This window comes from Nyctibius grandis, chromosome 6 (genome assembly GCF_013368605.1).
Source record: "Nyctibius grandis isolate bNycGra1 chromosome 6, bNycGra1.pri, whole genome shotgun sequence".
Taxonomy (NCBI): domain Eukaryota; kingdom Metazoa; phylum Chordata; class Aves; order Nyctibiiformes; family Nyctibiidae; genus Nyctibius; species Nyctibius grandis.
The window spans coordinates 59,193,772-59,216,904 of record NC_090663.1 but is presented as its reverse complement, the minus strand read 5'-3'; the positions used below and the strand labels follow the sequence as shown (position 1 = coordinate 59,216,904).

Below are 23,133 nucleotides of genomic sequence, written 5' to 3'. Positions count from 1 at the left end.
AATTCCCAAGTCGAACATCTCCTGCTGATCAAAACAGGGTTCTGCTGTGAACAGTGGCATATGAAATTTGCCACAGCTCTTCAGTGCGATAAACTGCACCTGGGGCAAGCTCTGCACCAACCAACACAGAGACTGATGGAGCAAAAGCAAAGGCCTCATCATTAAGTCTCAGTTACTTACCAATGCCTTGATAAGGGTGCTCATGGTACTACCTGGGCAGATGAGAGAGTCTTAGCTTTTCAGTGAGTTAATTTTTAACTAAGAGAGAAATAGAGGGTTTTTCCCACTGGTTTATGTTTCTTCCTCCAAACCAGCAAGATTGGGCTGCAATGTATACCTAATCTCTGTGAGTTGGTGGCAGAGGGCATTTTAATGTGATCTTTTTATTTATTTATTCATTCATTTATTTGTCCAGGTATGGTTGTTTCCAGGCCCAAAGCATTTTTCGTGTGAGCCATACTATGGCACATGGGTGTGCTCTGCCTCTGGACCAACCCAGCAACGTGCATTAGGTAACCAGTGCCCCAAAAACACATGTCAAGGTGCAGTTGTGCCTGGGCACTGAATGCTGCACTTGTCTTGCTTCCAAAAATGGTTGATTTTAAAATGCAGTACCTTGTACCGTGGTGGTGTTTGGATTTGATAACTGTAATCTGCTGGACCATTTGAACAGATGCATGCGTATGGTAGATAGCACAGATTTTGGTACAAGCAGCAGACATGTCTGTGATAGTAAGCTGTTCTTTCAGATATCAGATGTGAATAAACTGAAAGAATCGGCTTGACTCCTCTAAGAAAAGAGGTGTCATCAGGCAGGCACACCCCAAATAAACTGGGAGGGGCTGCTTTTGAGAAGTGATTGAGCCTTATCAAAGCAGCTGCAATAATGTAGGAGAAAGTGTGCGTTCAAGAGGTGGTAACACTGAGGTTAAGCTTTGCTGCTTATCTTCTGCCTGCATGTTGGTTTCCTGCAAAACCTACTAACAAGGCTTTAAGCTGGAAACATTTTTCTCTTTTTTTTTCCCCACCATTCTCAATCTGTTTCTTTCCTTTTGGATATTCCCTGCCTAATTTGTTTCTTTTCTGTTTTTCAGACTTTACTTAAACATTGCGTTTCCATTGATGTTGTCAAATGTTCTGTATTATTTTTTTATTTTCATTCTACAAACATCACTGATCTTTTTCTTTCCCCCCTTTTGGAATTCATAAGAAGATCCCATTTATGCACAGAAGAAAGGTATTCAATAAGTTGGAAGGCTTAAGTTTCATTAATTTTCCTAATGCTTAATTAAATAATATGTATTAGGATACCAATGAGAGATTTGGGGTTGGCTTTTTTACTCAGTATTGTTTTCTGTCTGCTCAATCCTACATCTTGGAATATTTTCAGAGTTTATAGTCTTTTTTTTCATTGTTCTGCTTCTTAATCTGAAGTTCTGAATTACATTTCACTTAAGTCCTACATATCTGTGTTTGGATGCTGTGAATCTAAAATCCAATACAACTCAGTAAATTACTGAAGTAAGAGTTAAAGGTTTTACTCTACCTCCCAAATATTTTTTCCACTTTGATTTTAAACTTGGCTGTGTTCGTGTTCTTTTTTTTAAGTTCCTTCATGCAAATAGGGTTTGTTTAGTTATTGAAAAGAAAAGTAAAAACATAAGAGGATATCAGGCAATGTTTGCAAAGGCTAAAATTAACCCTTTTACCCATAGCCCGTTCTTAGGTTGTGACCCATTTACTTTCACATAAGCGTATGCTTAAGTGTAGCTGAAGTAATTCATAAGGATATGCAGTAATAGTGAATTTCAGAATACTAAACTGGAGTATTCACACTTGAAATGTGAGTCTAAGATTTGTGTACAAATAGTTAGGGAATCCAAATACTATATCAGGTTAGTGGTATTCAGTGAAAACTAACAGGGCAATAAAACATTGTGAATATCAGGTGCTTTATTTAGCAAATAATGTTTTAAAAAAACAAGTAGGACAAATAAAATCATTACTAATATTTAGTAAACAAGATATTTTAAGTCATTTTCACAGATGTGTTACAAATCAGGAAATTCAGTGGAAACCAAAATCTTTTAAGTGTATTTATCAGTAACCTTTTATGTATATTGATAAGAAACAAAATACTCCCTTTGAGCCTGTTGTGTTTTATGGTTAAGTATTTTTTTTTCCATTCTTATTTTATATTTAAGTGTAGGGCATTGTATTTCACTTTGATCATAAATTGTATTTCCAGTTTTCAGTTCTCAACTCTTCTGGAAGTTAAACAGTGACTGAAAAAGATCAAATATACTTATAAGATCAACTAGAACACTGTGGGTTTGTAATAAATAAATGAGGATAGTGACACTTGGTTTTAAAAAAAAAGACAAATTGTGTTTAAGTGCTTTCAGAGTAAAAAAGGCTGAAAACCATGTCTTGTGTATCTTGCGAGTACAATTCAGTGAGATCGTAGTAACTGAGGCAGGAATGTACCCCCTCTATTTCCTGAAGAACCCAGCTGAATCATTGCTGTTTAATTTAAATTTTTCATTAAGCTGTTATGAATATATTATATTTAATTCAGTTACAGCTGAATTACAGCTGTTTATCCCACTCTTTATTGTCTAGAATTAGACGTTTATGCCTAAGATTATATATTTTTATATTTTTTTTGTATTTTTTATTTATATTTTTATCTTTATATGTGGGAGATTTGAAAGCCATCATTCTGAGCATGGTTTCTTTCAGTTTGAACTTCAAGATACAGGCTCATAATTTCAAGACAGTCTAGGAAGACAATTAGGAATGCCTGGAAATAATATGTTTAATAGCTGCCCCAAAAGGTCAATGCATGCAAAAGTAGCATGCATGATTGTAAGACATCTAGTTTACTTTCTCAGGAGATGTACGAACATACCCCAGTACGTAAGCATAGAATTATCAACATTTGAGCATCCAGATTGTGGTAGCTGTGGGCACATAGGAGGTGGCTCGTGTGACCCTGTTTGTGCACGGGCTGGTCAAGGACACACAACCCCACAAGCAGCTCTGCTGGATTCCATGTGTGTGGCTATCAACCTCCCACTTTATCAAACTCACCCCTCACACTGTTTGGGGTTAAACTTCATCTTGACCATGATACCAAAAGTTGCAGTGAGATTCATCCTGAGTTTTTAATGTCATTATCTGTGATATTTGTTCCTACAGTTACTTAGCTTTCTTTGGAACAGCTCTAGGATTTGTGAGTTGAGTTTATTTTCCATTTTGAAAGTTTTTTGCAAAGGATGGCTATTTGTTTTGAAATTCAAGCACAGGAAAAAATGGACATCCTTTTCACCTCTTCTAAAATGCCAGGGTATCAGCCAGGCCACCTAGTCATCTAGTAAATATCATGAAGCAATGCTTGTGTTTCCAGTGGTAGTCTCAAACTATCACGAAATTAATCGTAATTGAGAAATCGGTAGGAAAGGTGACAGTGCTGATAGAGCCATGGGGCTGCCATCAGCAGATATGCGTGGAGAAAATTGAAACAGAATTATCGCAGAGTCGGCTCCAAGAAGTACTCAGGAAATCTCCTGTGTGGCAGCGTTGGAACTCTCCAGCACTGCCCAGAGTGGCTGGAACCGTGCGGAGGAGGAGTGGTGGCGTGTGAAACGCTGGCGCCACTGAAGCAGATGGGGCTTTTGTCATTGCGTTCAGCAGAGCCCACGTTTCGTTATGAGCCTGTTTGGCTAAAGTCACTTTGTGCTCATAATACAGCAAAGGAAGGTCTGCACGGCAAGGCCTCGTGGCTGTCTTCTGCAGCTTGTCACCTCTTGCATCCATCACCAGCCTTTGGCAGCACCTTGGTCCTCTGCCCAGTGCCCTGCCGCTGCCTTGGTTCCCTGAGGCTTTCCCTTCTGCTGCCATAACCAGCTCCCTCATTCTTGGCTCTTTCTGCTACTTTAGCTTCCATGATGGACTCCACTTTATAAAATGGATCTGTTTGGTAGGAATTGAAAATAGAAATTTTCATTTTTGTCCTTGAATTCTGGAGCAGCGAAGAAGGAAGCGTTATCGTGATGTGTAGTGGTTGTCAGGTTGTGCTCTTGAACCTCCAAGGCAGGAGTTATCAGGCAGCATCCATACGAGCCAAGGTTACCTCTCATTCAGAAACCTGTGGGAGAAATCTTCATGATGTATGTGGTTATATTTAAATGAAACTGGTTTACTTAGTATAACATGGCACTTTCTTGTGGATGTGGGGGATCCTTATTAAAAGAAATTCCTCGTTCTGATAACTTAGTAATATTTATCTTTCCCATTCAGGTGCCTATCTCTTGGATGCACAGATAATATTCTAGGTTTTGATGACATCCAAGTAACAAGTACACATGCAAACTGAGCTGAACTGTAGTCTCTGTTCCAGTATGGTTTTTTTACAGCAGATTGTGTCAGTTCACAAATTTCAAAGTAATTGTAATTTTGAGCAGGCCATAGCAGTGATAAGAAGGAAGTTGCATCTATGGAACTCTCTTAATCACTGCCAGCCAACACAACCCCTACCATTTCATGCTGGTTTTCAGGGCTCTGTCTTTAGGTTTTATAACCATTTAAATACTTTTTAACTAGGGATAGGAAAACCCTAACTGGACCCTCTTGGCCTTAAGCTTAACCTAATCACTTTTTTTTAGAAAATTAAGTGAAACGTGATTGGTTTTCACTTAAAATTATAAGATTATAAAATAGATTTTAACTCTGTTGTTTAACTTTTCTTTTAACTTTCTTTTTATGGTTTGGGCACTGTTCATGTTGAATATCATTTTGGCATTTCGACTATTTTCTAAGAAACTTGTTTTCAAAAGAGTATGGTCTCTGAAAATGTTTTTGAAATGGAAAATTAGCTTACATTGATGGAAAAACATGCAGCTTTAATATGTAGCAGGAAAAGGATCACATCTCTAAGGTATCAATAACTAGATTGTTCAAAAGTGACCAGTCTTGAGCTGTAAATAACAAAAAAAAAATAGTATTTTTGGTTTTGACTACAAACATGGCTTGGTTTGGCAAACTGTGGCATTAATATGGTGTTTCTTGTATTTAGAGTTCAGAATAGTGATGTATTGTTTACAAATCCCTATAACTGTTTTTAATGTGTTTTTCGTAGGAGCAACAGCTGCTGCTCGAAAGGAGGTTATAAGGAACAAGATAAGAGCAATAGGAAAAATGGCTAGAGTTTTCTCAGTGTTAAGGTAAGGTTTTGTGCTGTTTCAGATTTTTTTTTTAATGTTAAAGGACATCTTTGAATGATTATTTAGAGCACTACCATTAATCAAACAGCAAATTTGATATTTTAGTATAACACTCAACTGAGTTTTACTGGAACCTTTTAAAGATTGTTTTATTTATACAGTACTGCTATTTATTATGGCTCTGAATAATATTCTTCCTCAGGGCTTTTTCTGAACATAAAACAGACAAATAAAAGACATCAAAAAAGAAAATTGTAATTACCTTTTTTTTTTTTAGAAGACTTTTGCTCACCAGGTGTACTGATTAACTTTGAGGCAAGAGTTAAATGTGAAGAAAGGGTATGTTCCACATCATGTCTCATTAAAAAGGAAGCCAACTGCCCCACTTTGTCACCCACAGTTGTTGCTAACAGCCATGAGTAAAGATGATTAAAGATGAAAGCATTAGGGTCATTTAACTAAAAATCCAGGAAATCATTGTTCAGCCAACAACAACTCGTTACCTTGGGCTGCACTCCCCAAAACACGTGAACATGAGTAACTAATTGCTACCCAATGTTTAGAACTCTCCAGTTGGTGTCTCTGAGCAAAAGAGAAAACATGCTGTACTGTGCTGCAGTCTAAATATATAATATACAGCTCTCCCTCCCTTTTAGCAGAGGGATTTTTTTCTCATGAAATTGTAATTTGCTCTGCTGTAGTCAGTTTATGGCTATTATGGTTGCTACAAAATCAAGGGATTTTTAAAAAATTTATTGGTATGATTGTATGATTGATATAAAAAGAGGAAACAAATATAGTTACTTGAAGAATACACTTTAATTTCAGATGAAACTCTCAAAAATGCTTGATTTGAGACTCTTCTGCAGCATGCAAGCAGTGGGCAGGTTGTCAGTGGGTCTTTGCGTGGACACAGCAGTTTGCCCACGCATTGCAGATTGCAGCAGTATAGCTTTAAATAGCATACTGAGATGGAGGAGTTTGTACCTGGGGTTCCCAAAGTGTTATATGTGAATTACTAGTGATGCACAAGCTACTTCAAAGTGGTACCCATAAAAAAAGAAAAGTTGGCATCATGCCTTTTCCCTAAACAAGACGGGGGAGCAATCAAGTGTTTCCACCTGCTCCTCTGTACCAAGTCTGGCAGAGAGCCTGGAGCTGACATTGCCACCACCTTCATAAAACAGCACGATTATTTTTCTCTGATGATAGTTGAGCAAATGAAGTTTGGGAAACCTGGCTTTCTCCCATAACCTTCAACTGCAGCTTCTGGATCCCCACTGTATTTTGTTGCAGAGCACCTTTTGAAATATAGGATTAATTTAACAGAAACCTGGAGTTAAATATACAGAAAGGCCTGAAATTGGATGCTCAGCTGATGTATATGGGTTTTGATAACTTCCAGATGATTGACATCACCTATATGTCAAAGACTTTTTCAAAGGGAACTATGGGGCGGGAGCTTTTCAGGGATGGAAGAAGGGTACAGCAAAATCCTTGCATGAGCCTCAGAGCTTAGGGTTTTAGCACCTTTTGAAACTTGGAGCCCTCTTAAATTATTTCACAAAAATCAACATTTTGAGGCACTGATGGAAATCAGTCTTGGTCGTTCCCTGAAAAGCAGTCAAATTAATCTCAGAGTTGTTCATGAGACGATTTTTTACCCCTACCACATTCATCCCAACATCTCCAGGAGACCAGAATGGACTGCATCTGGTAGAGAAGCCAGTGGTTCACTCGCTGAAGCTGCTGAGCCTTTTACAGTTCCTGGATACTAATGGACCTTAAAACTTCGCAGGAAGGCCCGAAGATGAAGAGTGTATTTGTTCTCCCTTAGCTTTAATCAGCAAATACAGCACATCCTTACTGTAGGCAGCAAATAAACAGGTACCTCCAAAGTCTTCCAGGAGGATGAGTGACGTTTCATCCCAGCCACCATTGCCCATCTGGGAGTACCACTTCTTCTCTTTTGCTGGGAAAGGTTGATTCTCCTCAGCTAGGTGCTTCTAGGCAGCAGAGGTTACACAAGGTTAATCTTGCAAATACTGTTCTTATGGAATAGCCTGGGTTATTTTTTCTGTCTTGCCAGCACAAGCCACATTTAACACACGAGTGTCTGATAATTACGTATAACCCCGTAAAGACTGCAGAGGCATCATCATCTAAACCAGCCTATTTCAGACACCTTTGAAGTTCGTGTTTGAGTCACTGCTGATTTATGAAATTTATTTCATTAATTCTTGAAAAGCATTTCCAAATGATCAGCACCTGATGTGGCCACCTTCAAAGGACTCAGTCGAACGTCTCTTCTCTGAGCCAGAGTGGCCACCTTCCTTGAGGATGTAACCTGAATGTAAAACTGAGATAATTTCAGCCACTTTAATCTCAAAATTAGATATCAAAATAGCGTTGTATTGAGTTTCAAAGGTTATAAATGAGCTTTGCCGAGAATAGCCATCATAGAAAGATTGGCTTAAGCTCATGGAAGACCTCGCGATTCCCTGTCATTGCCTCTCTGTTTCTCAAGTCTGACTTTTCTTTGGATGTATTTAGACAGGAGGGAGGTAAATAAAATATTTCATCAGTTTATTTTCCTTTTTTTAAAATGGACGTAAAGGACATCAAATAGAAAACAAGGAACACTGAAGGCTAAAAAAATCTCAAAATTTGTGATACAGAGGTTTCTTGGGAATATGCGCTTTAAAGATAACAAAAATACAGTCAATAAACTTTTTCTTGTGAAGGTGAAGCTAAAAGTGCTGTTGCAGTTTAATTGAAAAAAAAAGAGATGCATGTGCCTGCAGAGGCAAATAATCAAGAGAAAGCAAAAACTTTGGTGTGTAACTCTTGATGATGAAAATACTCTGTTAACTCTGAAAATATTTGGCTGTTGCATGAGTTCTCATTGCTTAGGAAACTTGCAAGGAAAACTGCCACAATTTAATATTGACTATTACACAAAGAAAAGTGTGTACAAGGAGAATCATTTTCCAACTAAAAATAGAACTTAAAGAGTATATGTAGTAGGTAAGCAAGAGTTGTTTGAAATATATAATTCAGGGCATGTAGGTCTAAAGAAAATTGTAAGCAGTAGAATTGCTGAGAGACAGTTTTGATAGACAAAAACACATTATCCCCAAGTGAATGTGGAACTAAATTCTGTCTTTGTGTTTGCTTCCTCCAGCTTAATGGCATTATATATTTCAAAGTAAAGCACTTCAGAATAGGTTTCTCTTAAAGATTTGGGGTCAGTTTTGCTGCTGAGAAAGTATGTCATCACAAACAGCGTTACAGTGCCTGTAGAAAGCTGTATTTAATGGCTTGGCTGGATGGAGCTGTTGTATTCCTCTCCCACAAAACATATTCAGGTTTCCTAAACCATTTTTCTTGAATCCCAGTATCATTTTTAGCATACAAAACTACTAAGAACAGTGCTAGTAAGGGTGGAAGTGCTTATTAATTTTAATGAGCTCTTAACTGCTTTTTTTTTAAGTGGCTGATGATCATTAATAAATAATGCACCTGACTGCTAGTTTAGACAAAAGCAAAACAACAATTTAAGTTGATTTTGGACCACACGGTGTAAGACACTTAAATGTATTGTTGGCAATAACTGCTCCTTTAGTGTTCATCCTGTCAAGTTTGTGGTTTAATGTATGTATATTCAAATGTATGTCACACTTTGTTTCATAGATGCAGGTTATAGTGTTAACTATAGTGGGAGTCTGTGTATGGTGGGGTGCAAAGGTGAACCACTTACACAGCTGTGAAGAGAACTGCACTGGTGCTGGTGTTATCACTGGATTCAGTCTATCCTGGTAAGAAGATTGGAGATAAGCAAATCATTGCAGGGCACATGTAGCTTAAGGTGTCTAAAACATGTTCTGTGTTTAAAAAAAAAAAAAAAAAGACAATTATTATTTGGGGTTTTTTTTTTTCCTTCTACAGAGAAGAGAGTGAAAGTGTGCTGACACTGAAAGGTTTGACTCCAACAGGAATGCTGCCCAGTGGTGTGCTCTCTGGAGGAAAACAAACACTGCAAAGCGGTAAGCATGTTTGCGCCTGTGTGTCACTGTGTCACGTGTAAAAAAAAAAAAAAAAAAAAAATTGGTTTTCAACTGCAGAACCCAAGAAAAGTAACCACAGTCTTCTCAGAAAAAAAATAAAGGGCAGAATAAAACAGGCAGTTGTACTGGAGCATTTGTGAGCAGTTCATGTAAGGCCACTTCTCAAGACTTATTACATACCACTGATTTTCAAAGAAAGAGGGGGAAAAAAAGTCCCTGAAAATCAACTGTTCAGAATGGTAGATCAGCATTGTATGTGAAGTGCTCTCTTTCCAGAGTTTACAGCATCTTTTTTGGTGTGGGTTTTTGTTTTTTTTTTTTAAGAGCAGCCTTTGATACATGGAGTACTGAAGGCTCAGCTTAGATAATGACACTCAAACTCTTATTTTATCTGATTTGTTCTTCCTCACAGAGAATCACCAATGGAAAATAGCTATAGAATTAGATTTTCTCTCCTAGCAATTCTAGGTGACAGCATGAGAACAATTTCACTCTGATTTAAGCCCAAGTGAAGGGAGGCTCTTACAAACACCGCTTTTGCCTTGTACACAAACACAATACAGATTGTCAGGTCGGTTTTATACCAAGTGCTTCTTGTTACAGGAAATCTGTAAGCCTATAGCAGGGCTGCCTTTGATGAAATATTCCTTTTGGAATAAGGAGCTGCAAAGTATTTAATTTACTACTGTAAGCTCCCCTTTTTTTCCTGTGTGTATTGCTGTAGAGTATGTTGCAGGCATACAAGAATGTCTGAGGTTCTGTTGGCAGTAGTAAGAAATAGAAATGCTTTATAACCTTAACACAGTCTCAGCCTCTTGTTTTCCTGTTTCCTTCCTGGAGCATTCTTGCTCTGTATTTTTCCCTTTACTGTCTCTTTTACCTAGAAGATTCAGGTATACAGTGGTAAACCTTCTTTTCCCCTTTTTTCCCTTCCCTTTTTTCTTTTTGATGACTTGTGCGTTATGGACATAGTAACGTTCTGCTTTGAAAATGCTGCAATATGATTCCACAGGATGCCTTTCTTAATGGGATTCTGGTCTTTACCTAGGCTTTTCTCCGTATAGCTGCTTTACATTTGTCAATAAATTTGGTCCAAGGAAACTGCTGTTGTTGCCCTGGCAAAATATTAGGAACTGAAATGAATTTGAGAAAATTGCCTGAAGTTCTTGTTACAATGGCTAAAAGGAAAATCTCCTCATACTGCAGTATTCTGGCTTAGTAAAACATTACTATACACCAGTTTCTGCATTAGTTAACACATAGTACCCCATTCACCAAATAATCTGAAGTTTACTTAGTTTCTGTTAAGCACGCTTTCCTGTTACCATATGTATTAACAGAAAATATGAGTAGTATGTTCTGTTGTGGAAGTATACATCTAGTCGTCATTTTTTTTTCTAATGTGTCAGTGCTGGTTTGGATCTGGTTATTCATTTTAATTTCTCATCCTAGTTACTGTGTTTCATTATCTTTTAAGTTTGCATTAGTTTTGTTCCTTAATTTTTGCCATATCTCTTGCTCTGTAGCTTGAGAGGCATAGGCTTACCTTGGTGCGTGTGGGTTAGCTCCTCTCATTTCCCCATGCAGCAAGATAATAGTATACATATTTTAGTATTGATCACAATCCATATTTAACATCCTAACTACAAAAAAAATTATTTGGACTTTATGGAGGATGAAGAAAGCTTTTAAGTAGGGGAAAATAAGACAAAAGAGAAGAATTTCTAAAAACTTTTCTTCTTGACCTATTCTCTAAAACAGAGAAGTTCTTGAAAATCAAAATTTCTTTTTAAATATTTGAGCTGTGCCATTGCTATATTGGATTGCATTTGCTGATTTCCATCAGCTTCTAAATCTCTGACTGTAGAAACAAATTTCATGCGAAAGCTGAAGGGTAGAATTCAAATGAATTATGTCTTTAAAAACAATGAATAATTTAAAAACAGTGGTAACATGGTATTCACAACACTGCAGCAACCTCCCAGTTACAAACTTTTCTCTCTCTCTGACCAGGCTTTGCAATTCTGGAGGTACAACATCTTTCAATCTGGTATCTATGTCCATTGATTTAAATAAAATATTAGAAGAATGCTGTTTTCAGAGACTGGGTTGACAAAAAGGATGCTTACAGAGGGAACAGACTGGGCGAGATTGCAAGCAAAGGCAAAGCTGACTGAGCAAACTCTCCCGTGCTGTGGGGAGGTTTCTTTTAGTCAGGAGAGAGAAAAAAATCTTTCTGAGAGGTTGTTTATGTGGCTCTTTTGCCTTGTACTGGCAGCTAATACTTTTCAGGCTGACATCGAAAGTGGTACGAATTTTGTGTGATGGCTTTATGCCATTTTTCATTCTCTTTTGACAGGGCAAATCAAACTGCTCTTATTCAAAGCTGGGAGAATTATACAATAACCTTTGCAGGTCAGATGTGCAATATGGAAGACATTTGTGTTTTGTAGTTCTTTTGAGTCAAAAGAAAACTACTCAAATGTGTCTTTAAAAACTTTTAGTTTGTGAAACTTTTGCTTCAAAACAAACTATAGCTTAATTCAATCTGCAAATTATTGTTTTTGTGTAAGCATTTCTGTGTGTGTCTGTTTTGCCAAAATCCAGCACTTGCAGTAACATTAGTGTTGTAGCTCCTTTGCTGTTCACTGACTTGTTCTTAGAGTTAAAATCCTCTGCTCATTTTTCTCATTCGTTTTGCTACCCTTCTTCTCTTCAGCTACTGTTGAGGCTATTGAGGCTGATGAAGGTAAATTGTCCAGTCCCCTTTCTGTTGGTGCCACAACAGATAAGGGCTCTGCTGGGTGTATTCATTTTGCTGTAGCTTGTACAGATTGTGTGGGTGTTGGGCTAACAGTTGTGGCTCGGTATTAACCAAAATGTAATTGCTTTAAAGGGGAAAGTGTCATTTTTGGTTTGGTTTGTTGTTTTTTTTCCATTGCTGCTGTTGTGGTCTTTTTTCTTTCTGAAAGTTACACTCACTTTGGAATCACTGTACGTTGAACTAAGCACTGAGTAAGGCCACAGGAGGAGATCAGGGGACTTGGATTTCACAGGACATAACTCGACAGCAGCTCGTAAATGCTCTGTGTTACACATAGCTCAAAAGCTGTGCGCTGGAGGCCGGGTCTTGTCTCTGCCTCAGACCATCCTCAGCAATCTCTGGTCAAGGAAAACACACAGCTTTTTATAAATATTCTCTCTTTTTGTTGTGTTTTTTTTCTTCCCTTTTTCTTTTTTGCTTTGGTTGGTTTCCTTTCTTTTCGATCACTAGTAAAAAAAATTTTATTGGTCTTTTGTTATAGTTCAGCATGTTTCTGTTTCTCCTTAAAACAACATGAGACATTTGTATGCAAGACATCTGCTTCCTTTGGTAGTGGCAGTTTACACACTGGATATTTACATTAGAGCAACCATCAACAACAGCACCATTTTAGCTACAAATAGAAAGCGACTGGCTGCTTCAGAAGATTTCTGAATGTTTACTATTGAAAACTATGGTGCTTTATTGACAGACCTTTAATTTAACCCTTAAGCAATTTTTAACGCTATGGTTAAAACCTATGTAATCACGTATTGCAATGTAGATGCGCAATATTCATTCAGCGTTGTAAAGTTTTAGAAGAAGAATTTTCAGAATTCCCCTTTAAAACAAAAGTCTTCAGTTGTATTTTGTTCTTGCCCCTCTCAAATTTTCTGTGAGTATTTTTTTTTTTAGTTAATTTAAAAAAAAAAATCTGATGATTGCTGTCCAATGGTAAGATGTGCCCTTTTGGCCAGTTGAATTTGTTTTTGATTTTTATGAAGCAGTGAATAAAATTACAGAACAAACAAGTAAGAGAAAATACAACTGCTTTCTAAATAGCAGTGAGTAAGCTGCTATTTATGTTGGAATTATCTATTCCTATCGGCAATCTCTAATCTGCAGTGTGCATTCTCGTTGACAGTTTGGCTGTTTTCTGTGATTTTTTGTGACTATGTGTTGTGTTTTAGTATACTCTCAATGTAAACTGCTAATACTCGTTGTCTGACCAGCAACTACAGCAGAGCACCTTCCTCAGTATCACAGACAATAACGTGTCTGCTTGAAATACAGTCGATTGAACGTGCCCCCATTCCAGCAATATGCACCCTTCAAGTTAATGCTTGATTTGCCGTCCTTGCTAGTTAGACACGGTAACTGTAGTCGTAACAACTAGTCTACGTAGATGAAGCTAACGATGGAGAAAATGTTTTGCCCTTTATCAATTGTCCCTCTGCAGTTTGATTCAGGGCCTGATAACACCAACCGGGCTGTGCTCCTGGCAAGCTCCAGGACACAGCAAGTGTTTCAGCCTCAACTTGGCCATCCATTAAACTGTTGCTTTAAGGGATTGGCCTGGGTGCTTGGTAGACATCTTCATTTTTGTGGTAGAAGATAAAGTAAAAAAAAACAAAAACAAAAAACAAACAAAAAAACCCAAAACAACAAACAAACAAACAAAAAAAACACACAAAAAAAACAAACTCTTGAAAAAACTCACTGTAGGGCCTGTTCTGTTTTCACTGCTCCATCCCTGCTCACTTGACTAATCACCATTATGTTGTTGTTGTTTTTCTGAGTTGAAGTATAATACATGTTAAAACCCATGCACTTCACAAAGTTCCAATATAACGTTTGTGAAACTGGCTAAGGAACTAAATTCTAAGGATCTATCCGCTTTCAAAGGAACGGTTGGCAAAAATACCAGCATGAAAATGCTTTTCTCACTCCCCCCAAAATGCAAGGAGTGGTAGACTGGTACCAGGGATGTTCTGGGGTTTTGGGTTTGTTCACTTTTTTTTTTTAACAGAAGTTACCAGCTTTTCCAGAATTGGGACTGCATACTGGAAGGAGAGCATGAGTACTTGAGAGTAAAGAGAAGATACAGGGAGGGAATGAGCACTGAATTTGATGTTTGAAACTCCCCTACTATTTTCTCCCCAGGGAGTTTGCAGTTTTCTGGTACTAACACACCATTTCTATCTCTATGGCATGTTAAGATAGAGGTGTAGCAAAAGTGCCAGTTCTGGAAGTGCAGTGTGTTGATTTGGTGCAGATAAGAGAAAAACACCCAGAAGGCTATGACAGATTATCTGCGGAGCTGTGACCTGCTGTTTGCCTGCGGTGCTTTTTTTCTCTTTTGCTTTAAATGTAAAGATCTCCAACTCTTCAACTAAAGAGAGAAAAAAATAAAATAAAAATCGCACTCTACAAATACATTCCCCAGCCTGTGGCTGCCTTCTGAGGTCAGTGTGGCCTCATCAGTGTCGCTGCTGAAGGGCAGATCACAAGTCCTCAGGTTCAGTTGGAACTTTGGTCCTCTGTCAGTGCGTTTCCAAAGTTAAATTGTATGAAAGTGCCAAAACAATGACATCCCTGGTCTGTGTTTCACAGCGTTACTGCTGTTCGACTCAAGCTGCTTTCTAGAAGTCCAGGGACATGTCCGCGAGGATAACTGCTCCGAGCGATTAACAAGCAGCTTGCCTGTGTTGAGAACTTAAGGCAACCTGTCATAGGGTCACCCCAGATCTCCCATAGCTTTCATGTGTATCCCTCAAATTGGCCTCACTGTGTCATCACCATCTGTAACTGGCCAGAGCTTTTTCCCCTAGTCTTTGAAAGTGAAATGGGAGTTTTGTGCGATTAAGGATGTTACGGCGAGGCACGATGTCTTTAAGGCTGTAGGTGATGACGACAAATGCTAACTCACTGGCTCATGGCTGTGCCCTAGGCATGGTTCCGAATTGCAAACTGTAGTTTCATGTCAACTTCTTAGCATTTTAAGCTGAACCCCAGTGGACAACAAAATATTGGAAGTTGACCTACTTGAAAAAGATAGTTGACTTGCAGGGGGCTGTGGTGGTTAACCCCCAGCTCTTTCCGAGTACGGTAAGGAGTCGGTCATGTTGTCAGATCTTCTCATTGCCGCCTTCGCAAAGAAGGACTTTCGCACTCATTACTAAGTTGGGGGAAAAGCTGCCGAGAGTTTTACCTTGCTAATTTTACTTTTTAATAATCCTTTATTTAGCTATCAAAGGATTTTCACCCCAGCATAAGATCACTAGCTTCGAAGAGGCCAAAGGCTTAGATCGAATTAATGAGCGAATGCCTCCGCGCAGAGACGTGCCATCCGATGCCAACCTTAACTCCATCAACAAGGCAATCTCCACAGAGACTAATGGCACGGACAGCAACGGCAGTAATAGCAGCAATATTCAGTGACCGCTGTCTGGGAGGGGGGCTGAGCTGCAGGGCGCGATGGGGTTGCTGCACATCAGCAGTGGGATGTTCTTGCCTCTGATAATAGCTTACTTGCTCGGGGGGCCAGGTGTTGGATTCAGTTTACAAAAATCATCTATGAAGAGATCGTCAACTTTAATTTGGTGGGGGGGGTGGGGTGGGGGAGGGACACCTCCTTTGGATATGCCTTTAAAATGCTTGTAGAAACATGAAAGCTCATGCTGGTATATATTGCAAAGTTAGGGGAATGAACATGTTTTCCTACTGCATTGGGAACGTCTAGGTATGTTACTGAAAGGCCTTTTATTATGTTACTGGACATGAAAACTTTGTTTAATTTCTTACTAACTATTGTACGTTTACAGTTGCAGCACTAAACATGGACAACATTGAAACATTTTTAACAAAATGTACAAACTAAATAAGGACTATTTATTGATAATGTTTTGCTACTCTTGTCAGACAATGGCTATGAAATAAATTAGGCAGTCTTTAAAAATATAGAGAAAAAAGAAAAAAAAGAATGTTTGAAATTTGTTTAAAATGGAAAAAAGAGAAAGAGAGAGAGAGTGAGAGAGAGAGCGCGACAGTTTAATTTTGTACAGATTATGCTTACCTCAGGTTTCTTTAGTGTGCTTCAATGCCCTTCTCTAAATATAACACTTATCTTACTAATTTGGCAGCAATTATCCTTTTCTTTGTTTAAAAAAAAACTGGAATAATGATAACATTTATCCTTTTTTTGCTGTTTATATTTAGGGGGGTTTGGTTTGGGGGTTTTTCTGGGTTTTTTTTGGTAAATCAAGTCTTGGTTGTGGCTTGCTGAATTTAAATATTTATGAGTGGTGCATTTTTAAGTATAGTGAACAAGACACCATATTAAGTGCAGTGAAAAGCATCTATATTCTGTAAAAATCTGCCTATGCATGTTTTTTAAGAAAAAAATGGCTGTATAGGCCTGTATGGGACTGTAATGCGCTTAGTGGTCTGACTTATACTGGAAATGTATGTATACTGGCGTACTTTATATTCTCTGAAAAAACAATGCTTAATGCCTTTGAAATTTTGTAATCAAAAAAAAGCTTTGAAAAATCTAAGGGGAGAGTATTCTTAAAGTTTTTAACATAAGCTTGTCAGTGCACATATAGATGGGTAGCATGTTTAGCAAACCTTGTGAAATTTAAATAAGTTTGTAGTTACATGTGAAATTCTAAATGCATGATAACTGTTAATGTCATAATGGTTTAGTCATTTTGTTCTGTTCTGTCATGTGCCACAAAATGTGTAATTTTTTCACTTTTTTCCCTTTGTATATCAGTTACGGGTTTCAACTGGTTCATTCTGAAAAAAGAAAAAGAAACAAAACAAAACAGTCCATTGATATTTTTTAACGATTGTATAAGTGCCCAAGTAATTCACTACAGCCTACAGCCTTGCCTTTGTAATTTGACTTCGAAATGTTGGCAATCAAAGCATGCACTTGTAACAATGAAAGAAGCATTTTATATTACTACTCAATAAAAATGTGCATGAACTTAAGCGCTCTTCCCTTTCTTGCCGGCTCAGTCACAGAAGTGTACACAGGCACATGCGTGCGTGCGCTTGTTGCTCTCCTTTGCTTTGGACAGGAGAAGACCGTCGGTGTAAGAGAAGAATGACTCATTTCACAATTCAAGGTCAGTTCTTTATTAAAAAGAAAATTCATTTGTTACCCAACTGCTTTAGGCTACTGAACATCTGCAGAATTCCCACAAGTGCTGGTTAGAAAGTTGGTTTTGCTAAAATGAGTAGGATGTATCCCGCAAGTAGAGTGCAGAAGAAAACATGGGCCTTCTGTGTGCTTCCTGCCCGCCCCTGCAATCTGGTGTGTTTGAAAAGGTCAATTAGTATCATTTACAATGTTCCTGTAAGGAAAAAAGAAATTCGGCCGTTTCAGATTTCAAATCCTCTCTCTTTCAGTCAGAGGTGAACTGTCAAAGCTCTGCCTTGTTCTCATTTTCTCCCTAACTGTGCTCAGCATCCTTCCGCAGTCCATCATCCTGCGAAGAATTGATGGACAATGCCAAATGGTGCTGCGTTGTGGGAATTGTTTTAGTCCTCCTTTCAGGTACCATTATTAAATGTTGGCTGGGTGCCTGCTTTCTTATGTGTTTTTCCGACTTTAGCTCTTGTTAATTTTGGCAAAATATGACAGGTGGCAAAAATAAAGATACAAGACTAGGAAGATGGATCAATTTTAGATTTAAATTTTTATTCCAGATTGTGTAGAAATATAGCACAGGGGAGAGACATGCAGAGTCTAACTGTTCATCTGATCAGCGAGGCTGTTCATCTGGTTAGTGAGCATGGTCTCTGCAAAAAGTCACGGTGAAAGTTTGCATGACCACTTTACTTGCCAGTTCGGTCACGTGTACATGCTAGCTGAACAAGTATAGGTTACCTCAGGGAAGTTTTTCTATAGAGATGTCTAAGCTAGCGCTCAGCAGGCACTTTGTGCAAGATAGAGCAGTGCTGTTGGGCAGTGCAACGTGTGCTGTCTGGTGTCACTTAAGTTGGGCCCTGCCAGTGGTCCAAACCAATTTAACAGCACGAAAGGGGTTTTTCTTCTCAGCGGTGACAGTGTGGCATAGACCTCTCAATTGGTAGACTTAACCCAAGAGATCCATGCTACAAATCAGCAGTGGGTTTGCAAATGCCTGTGTAATTGCTGAAGAGCTTATGGGTAAGCAAGGTAGCCCAGGTTGAGTAATGCATTAGGAAATGTACAAAGTCTCTCTGGTCAGTAAGGAGATTTTTGAACTTTTTATGTCTTAGAAGAATGAAAAATGTCCCGAGCATGCAAAATAGCAGTGTTCCATGTGTCCAGGTGAGATGGCCTGGCTCTTTTCTGGAGAGAGCCTCGCTATCCTACCATGGAGCAGGTTCTGGACCGGCTCTGAGGGATGGTCTAGGCCATACTCAAATGTTCCTAAAAGGACAAAAAAAAATTTTCCAAAGGTTATCTCTTTCCAGGGCATCCCATCTCTTCCTGCTGTCCTTCCTTTTTCGTGCTGCAGAAGGAACTGGAGCTGAATTTGAAGAAAAACCCTGGTGCCCCTGAAGGCTGAGTTTTGTATTTCATGGCCTCAGTTGGTGACGTGCCACGCGCTGGAGTATGTCTCCCAGTACAGCTTTCTTCCTTCTTACCAAATATACTAATGCCAAAAATATCATTGGTGCCTACATCAGGATTTACTGTATTTTTTTAACCACTTTATTCCCACTGTGTGAGATAGTATATTGGATACATGTATTGCATTTTCTGCACTATCATAATTTTCCTTTTCAACAGCTATTAAACGTGAAGTTTATTAGCTCTTAGCATACATTTTCTGAAGAAGACAACATTCAAATTCTGTCCAGTATTTCCCCCAAAATTGCAGTAAGTTTAACCCTGCTTAAGCTTGTGCCAGAATTGCCAACTGTCAGGCACGGATATAAATTCTTTCAGCATTTTCCTTGACACCCTTTTTTATTGCCAGAGGAGGATCATCTGGAGCCTCTAGAGGAGTTTGGGTATAATTTGGCTTTCTCCTGAGAACCTGGCCAGCAAAATTGAAGTCAGAAAGCGGGGCTAAAAACAGGCACTGAAAGATGCTGCTTGTTAGCACAGACCTGATCTCTGTCCTCTTTCACTTTAGCTTTGTTTTTTAGTGAAACAGTGGAGTACAGAGTGTAAAAATAAAAATTTAGGGACACTTTCTAGGTTCAAACTGAATTTACAATTTTAGTCCTTAGACATCAGTTTCCCTTCTTTTTTCAAGGGTACTGTTGCTCAGATTAGTCAGATCTGTGAATCTTCCCACTTCTTTCACAAAGAGAGGGATGTGAGAATCAGCTATTTCAAGTGTTAAAAAACCACAAGTCTCCTTCTCTGGAGACATTCAAAACCCGCCTGGACGCGTTCCTGTGTGATATGGACTAGGCAATCCTGCTCCGACAGGGGGATTGGACTAGATGATCTTTCGAGGTCCCTTCCAATCCCTAACTTCTGTGATTCTGTGATTCTGTGATTTGGAAAATAGTTGGCAGATCGCTTTCTTAATTGCTTTTGGGAGGATGCTTGGTTCTGCTATAAATGGCTGGTTTTGGCATGCAAAAGGATGAACTTTCTGGTTCTTCAGTGATTTTAGGAAAAATATATCCAAGTTCACATATATTCATATGTATGTGAAAACAGAGGTCTTCCAGCCACCTCCGTGGGGGTCACAAAAAGGAGGAGCTGATGGAGCTCAAGAGGTAGGGGATTTTTTTTTTTCTTGCTGAGCTGAATTTGCGGTATAAAGCCTGGTAAGCATTATAAAATGTATGTTTTATGAGGCTTTGATTTATTTTTTTATTTTTTAAATAACTTGAGGGCAGTTTCAGTTTTATATGTGACACGTTTCATCAAGCTGACAGATAGGTGTGTGCTCTGGGCAGTGTTCTGCCATGGCACACGATTGCAAAGGGAAGGGCTGCCTTGGCTCTGTCATCACTGTCAAAAGCTTGTTTTAGGTAAAGTAGCTTGGCAAAGAACGTGCTAAAGGACTGATTTTGCTACTAGTGTGAAGTCTGCAGGCATGGTGGCAGACATGACAGCGTCCGCTCCTTTGTGGAGTCCACTAGTGGCCATCACTAGTTGCTCTGGGGTTCACCAAAGCCCCCTCTTGCTTTTGGGCAGTCTTGCATGGTCGTTTGCTGGAGGTTTGGGTCTGGGTGCCCAGTTAGGCGATTCTTGCAGCAGCAAGACTTGAGCAAGATGTGGTTGTTTCATACTTTAGCTGTTACATCCCTGAGGCTGTTGATGTAGACAATCATGGTGCAATCGAGCAAGCCCATGTCTCTTGACATCTTGGTATTAAGTAATCTCTTTTGCTTTAAATGAGCAGCTGAACAGTGTGACTTGGACTAATTTCACAGCATTTTTGGCCAGAGGAGCCTGTTAGGTTACAGAATCGAGACTCACTGAGGCTGGCAGGCATCACTGAGATAGTCTCCAACCCAACTGCTTGCGCAGGGTCAGCTGGAGCAGGTTGCTCAGGGCCACGTCCAGTCAGGTTTTGAGTATCTGCAAGGGTGGAGACTCCATAAGCTCTCTGGGCAACCTGTGCCAGTGCTTGACAGCTCTTACAGTAAAAAAGATTTTTCTTACATTTTAAAATTTCCTGCATTTCAGTTTGTGCCTGCTGCCTCTTGTCCTGCTGCCGGGCCTCACTGGGAAGAGCCTGGCTTCATCTTTTCTACTCTTCCCATCAAGTATTTACACACCTTTTTCTCCAGGCTGAGCAGTCCCAGCTCTCTCCATCTCTTCTCTTAGGTCAGATGTTCCAGTCCCTTAATCACCTTCATGGTCCTTTGCTGAACTCAGTCCAGTAAGTCCATGTCTGTATTGTGCTGTGGAGCCCAGACCTGGACATGGAGGTGTGTCTCACCAGTGCTGAGCAGAGGCAGAGGGGAAGTTAAATTACCTGCCCTGATTTTCTTTATATACCATTAAATTGCTACAACATATATTGATGATATTTAAGACAAGACAAGTGAAGTCATTTCTGACCTTGTAAGTTGAAGAGATGGGAGCCATACCTCAGAAAATGGAAGAAGCAGAGATAGATACATTGCAGTTGCACAGCTGAGATGTACTAAGATGCAGATCCAAGAAGGTATGAAAAAATGAATGCCTCACCATTCTGAGAGGACAGTGGAAGGCTGGAATAATATTTATTGCCAAATTTGGTAATAAATTTGATCAACAAATTCTCCAGGTAGGTATCAATTGCAAGAGGGGAGGACCCTCTTCACTGTCTCACTACTGTTCTGTCTTGTACCGTGTCCCACCTACTGCTGATCGTTGGTGCTTCAGAAGAAGGTGAAGAATTCATCAAAAAAACTCTGGCCAATCTTGTACTGAGGCAAATAGTCCCTTCCTGGATTCAGCAGACAAGTGGCTGAAGCCCTGAAGCGTGTGATTTGTATTCAGTCATTACTGTAGTGCAGATCTGCACATATTATCAGGACATCACATAAATGAGAGTTCCGGTGCCTCCCTGGGGAGGGAGAAGTAACCTTCCAAGGCGGTTGCCTGAGGAGAAGGTAATTTGTTTATCTGTCACTTGGTGCTTTATTGGTTTCAATACGTATTTAATAAGCTTTGCACTTGGACTGCATTTTTCTAAAATGAGAAGAAAGTGCACTCTGAAGGGAATATGAGGCTGACACTGTGGCTGAGCTTAAACAAGGCTGCAGAGATGATGTTTAGGTGAAAGACTGAGGAAGCCCTGCAGCCATGGACCAGGGTGCTAAAGAAAGGAAAAGAATGAGGAGTGGGGCTGGCAGGAGAGCTTGGGGTATTTATTTTGTTCCTCTCTCAAGGTAGACAGGAGAAGAGGTGGTGGTGGCAGTGCTGGAGGAGACCTGGGTACTAACGCTGCAAGACTGAGATGATGAGATCCAGAAGCTGTATGATGTATCTTGGCTTTGGGTAGGCAATGACAGAAACTATTTAGGCTGATAAAATTCACCTTAGACTAGATGTGCACTTAAAGATGATGGTGGAATTCAGGCTGTGATCTGAAGGCAGTTGTGCGTTAAAGGAGAGTAGGGAATGGCATAGGAAATAAAGTTTTGGAGGGCAGACCTGTGATAAGGAGCAGGCTGAGGCTCACAGCCCTGGCAAAGGAAGAAGCACAGATTGCAGGATTGAATGCTGTGTTGCATGCTGAAGAATTGAATCAGTTCAGCTTAAATGCAAGAATGCCTGTAACTAGGGGGTTTGGACCTGATTGATAGAAGGGAGTTGCCATGAAGTCAGCTGGGATGACCAGCCAAAGGCTGGGCTCTCTATTGGATAAAAGGGCAGGAATCATGAGGACCTTAAATCTCAACTAAGCTTGTAAGGCAGGACTTGCAAACTAACCAGGTAATGGACGCCTCAAACAGAGAAAATAAAAAGCTAACAAAAAATGGAAAAATGACCTGTCAGCCAAGTAAGTTGGGGATGGCTGGTAAAGTCTAGGAATACAGTGAAAATCAGCACGAGTCCAGCTAAGTCATCTTTGCTGATCATGGTCGAAAAGCAGCAGAAAACTTTTCCAGACACTTGAATGGGGAGAGCAAGGTATAACTAAGTGGGAAATGATGCAATGAGGATAAGGGAGAGATTAGAAGTAGTTTTATTGGCTAAAGGACTGTGGAAGGAAAGCCAAGAATGAGATTTAGGGTATGGAAACAAGAACTACAGGAACTGAGACAGAAGCAAATTCAGAGTTTAATGCACTTATTCCAGGAAAATCCAATCGTTTCTTTCCTACAGTCGCAATAGAAAATACCACATTTGCTTACTCATCAAATAGCAATGCTCTTCAACAGCTTGCTGAATGGGTGGTATATTTTGAAAATATACTTGGAGAATATATGAGTACAGAAGTACAAATAAATAAGGAGGGACTGCAGGGCCATTGTTCTGAGCATAATCATATGCAAAGATTTAAAGTAAATCTTGAAGGAACCACTGACCAAAATATGTGTGAGAGGGGCTGTTTGCTACAGTGCTGTGTGGCAA

At 39.4% G+C, this 23,133-nt stretch overlaps 1 protein-coding gene across 6 annotated transcripts in view; it reads left to right on the top strand.

Moving 5' to 3' along the window:
• Positions 1-17,093, top strand: part of PPP3CA (protein phosphatase 3 catalytic subunit alpha) — a 214,033-nt gene extending 196,940 nt beyond the window's left edge. For 2 of the 6 annotated variants that reach the window (XM_068402805.1, XM_068402804.1), the window contains exons 11-15: positions 1,211-1,237; positions 5,141-5,225; positions 9,174-9,271; positions 12,012-12,041; positions 15,343-17,093. In XM_068402805.1, the coding sequence (XP_068258906.1) occupies positions 1,211-1,237; positions 5,141-5,225; positions 9,174-9,271; positions 12,012-12,041; positions 15,343-15,536 (434 nt within the window). In that variant the 3' untranslated portion in view covers positions 15,537-17,093. The remainder of the gene's footprint in view (positions 1-1,210; positions 1,238-5,140; positions 5,226-9,173; positions 9,272-12,011; positions 12,042-15,342) is intronic. The other 4 variants (XM_068402806.1, XM_068402807.1, XM_068402808.1 and 1 more) reach the window with 4 other exon arrangements.
• The last annotated feature ends 6,040 nt before the right edge of the window (positions 17,094-23,133 follow it).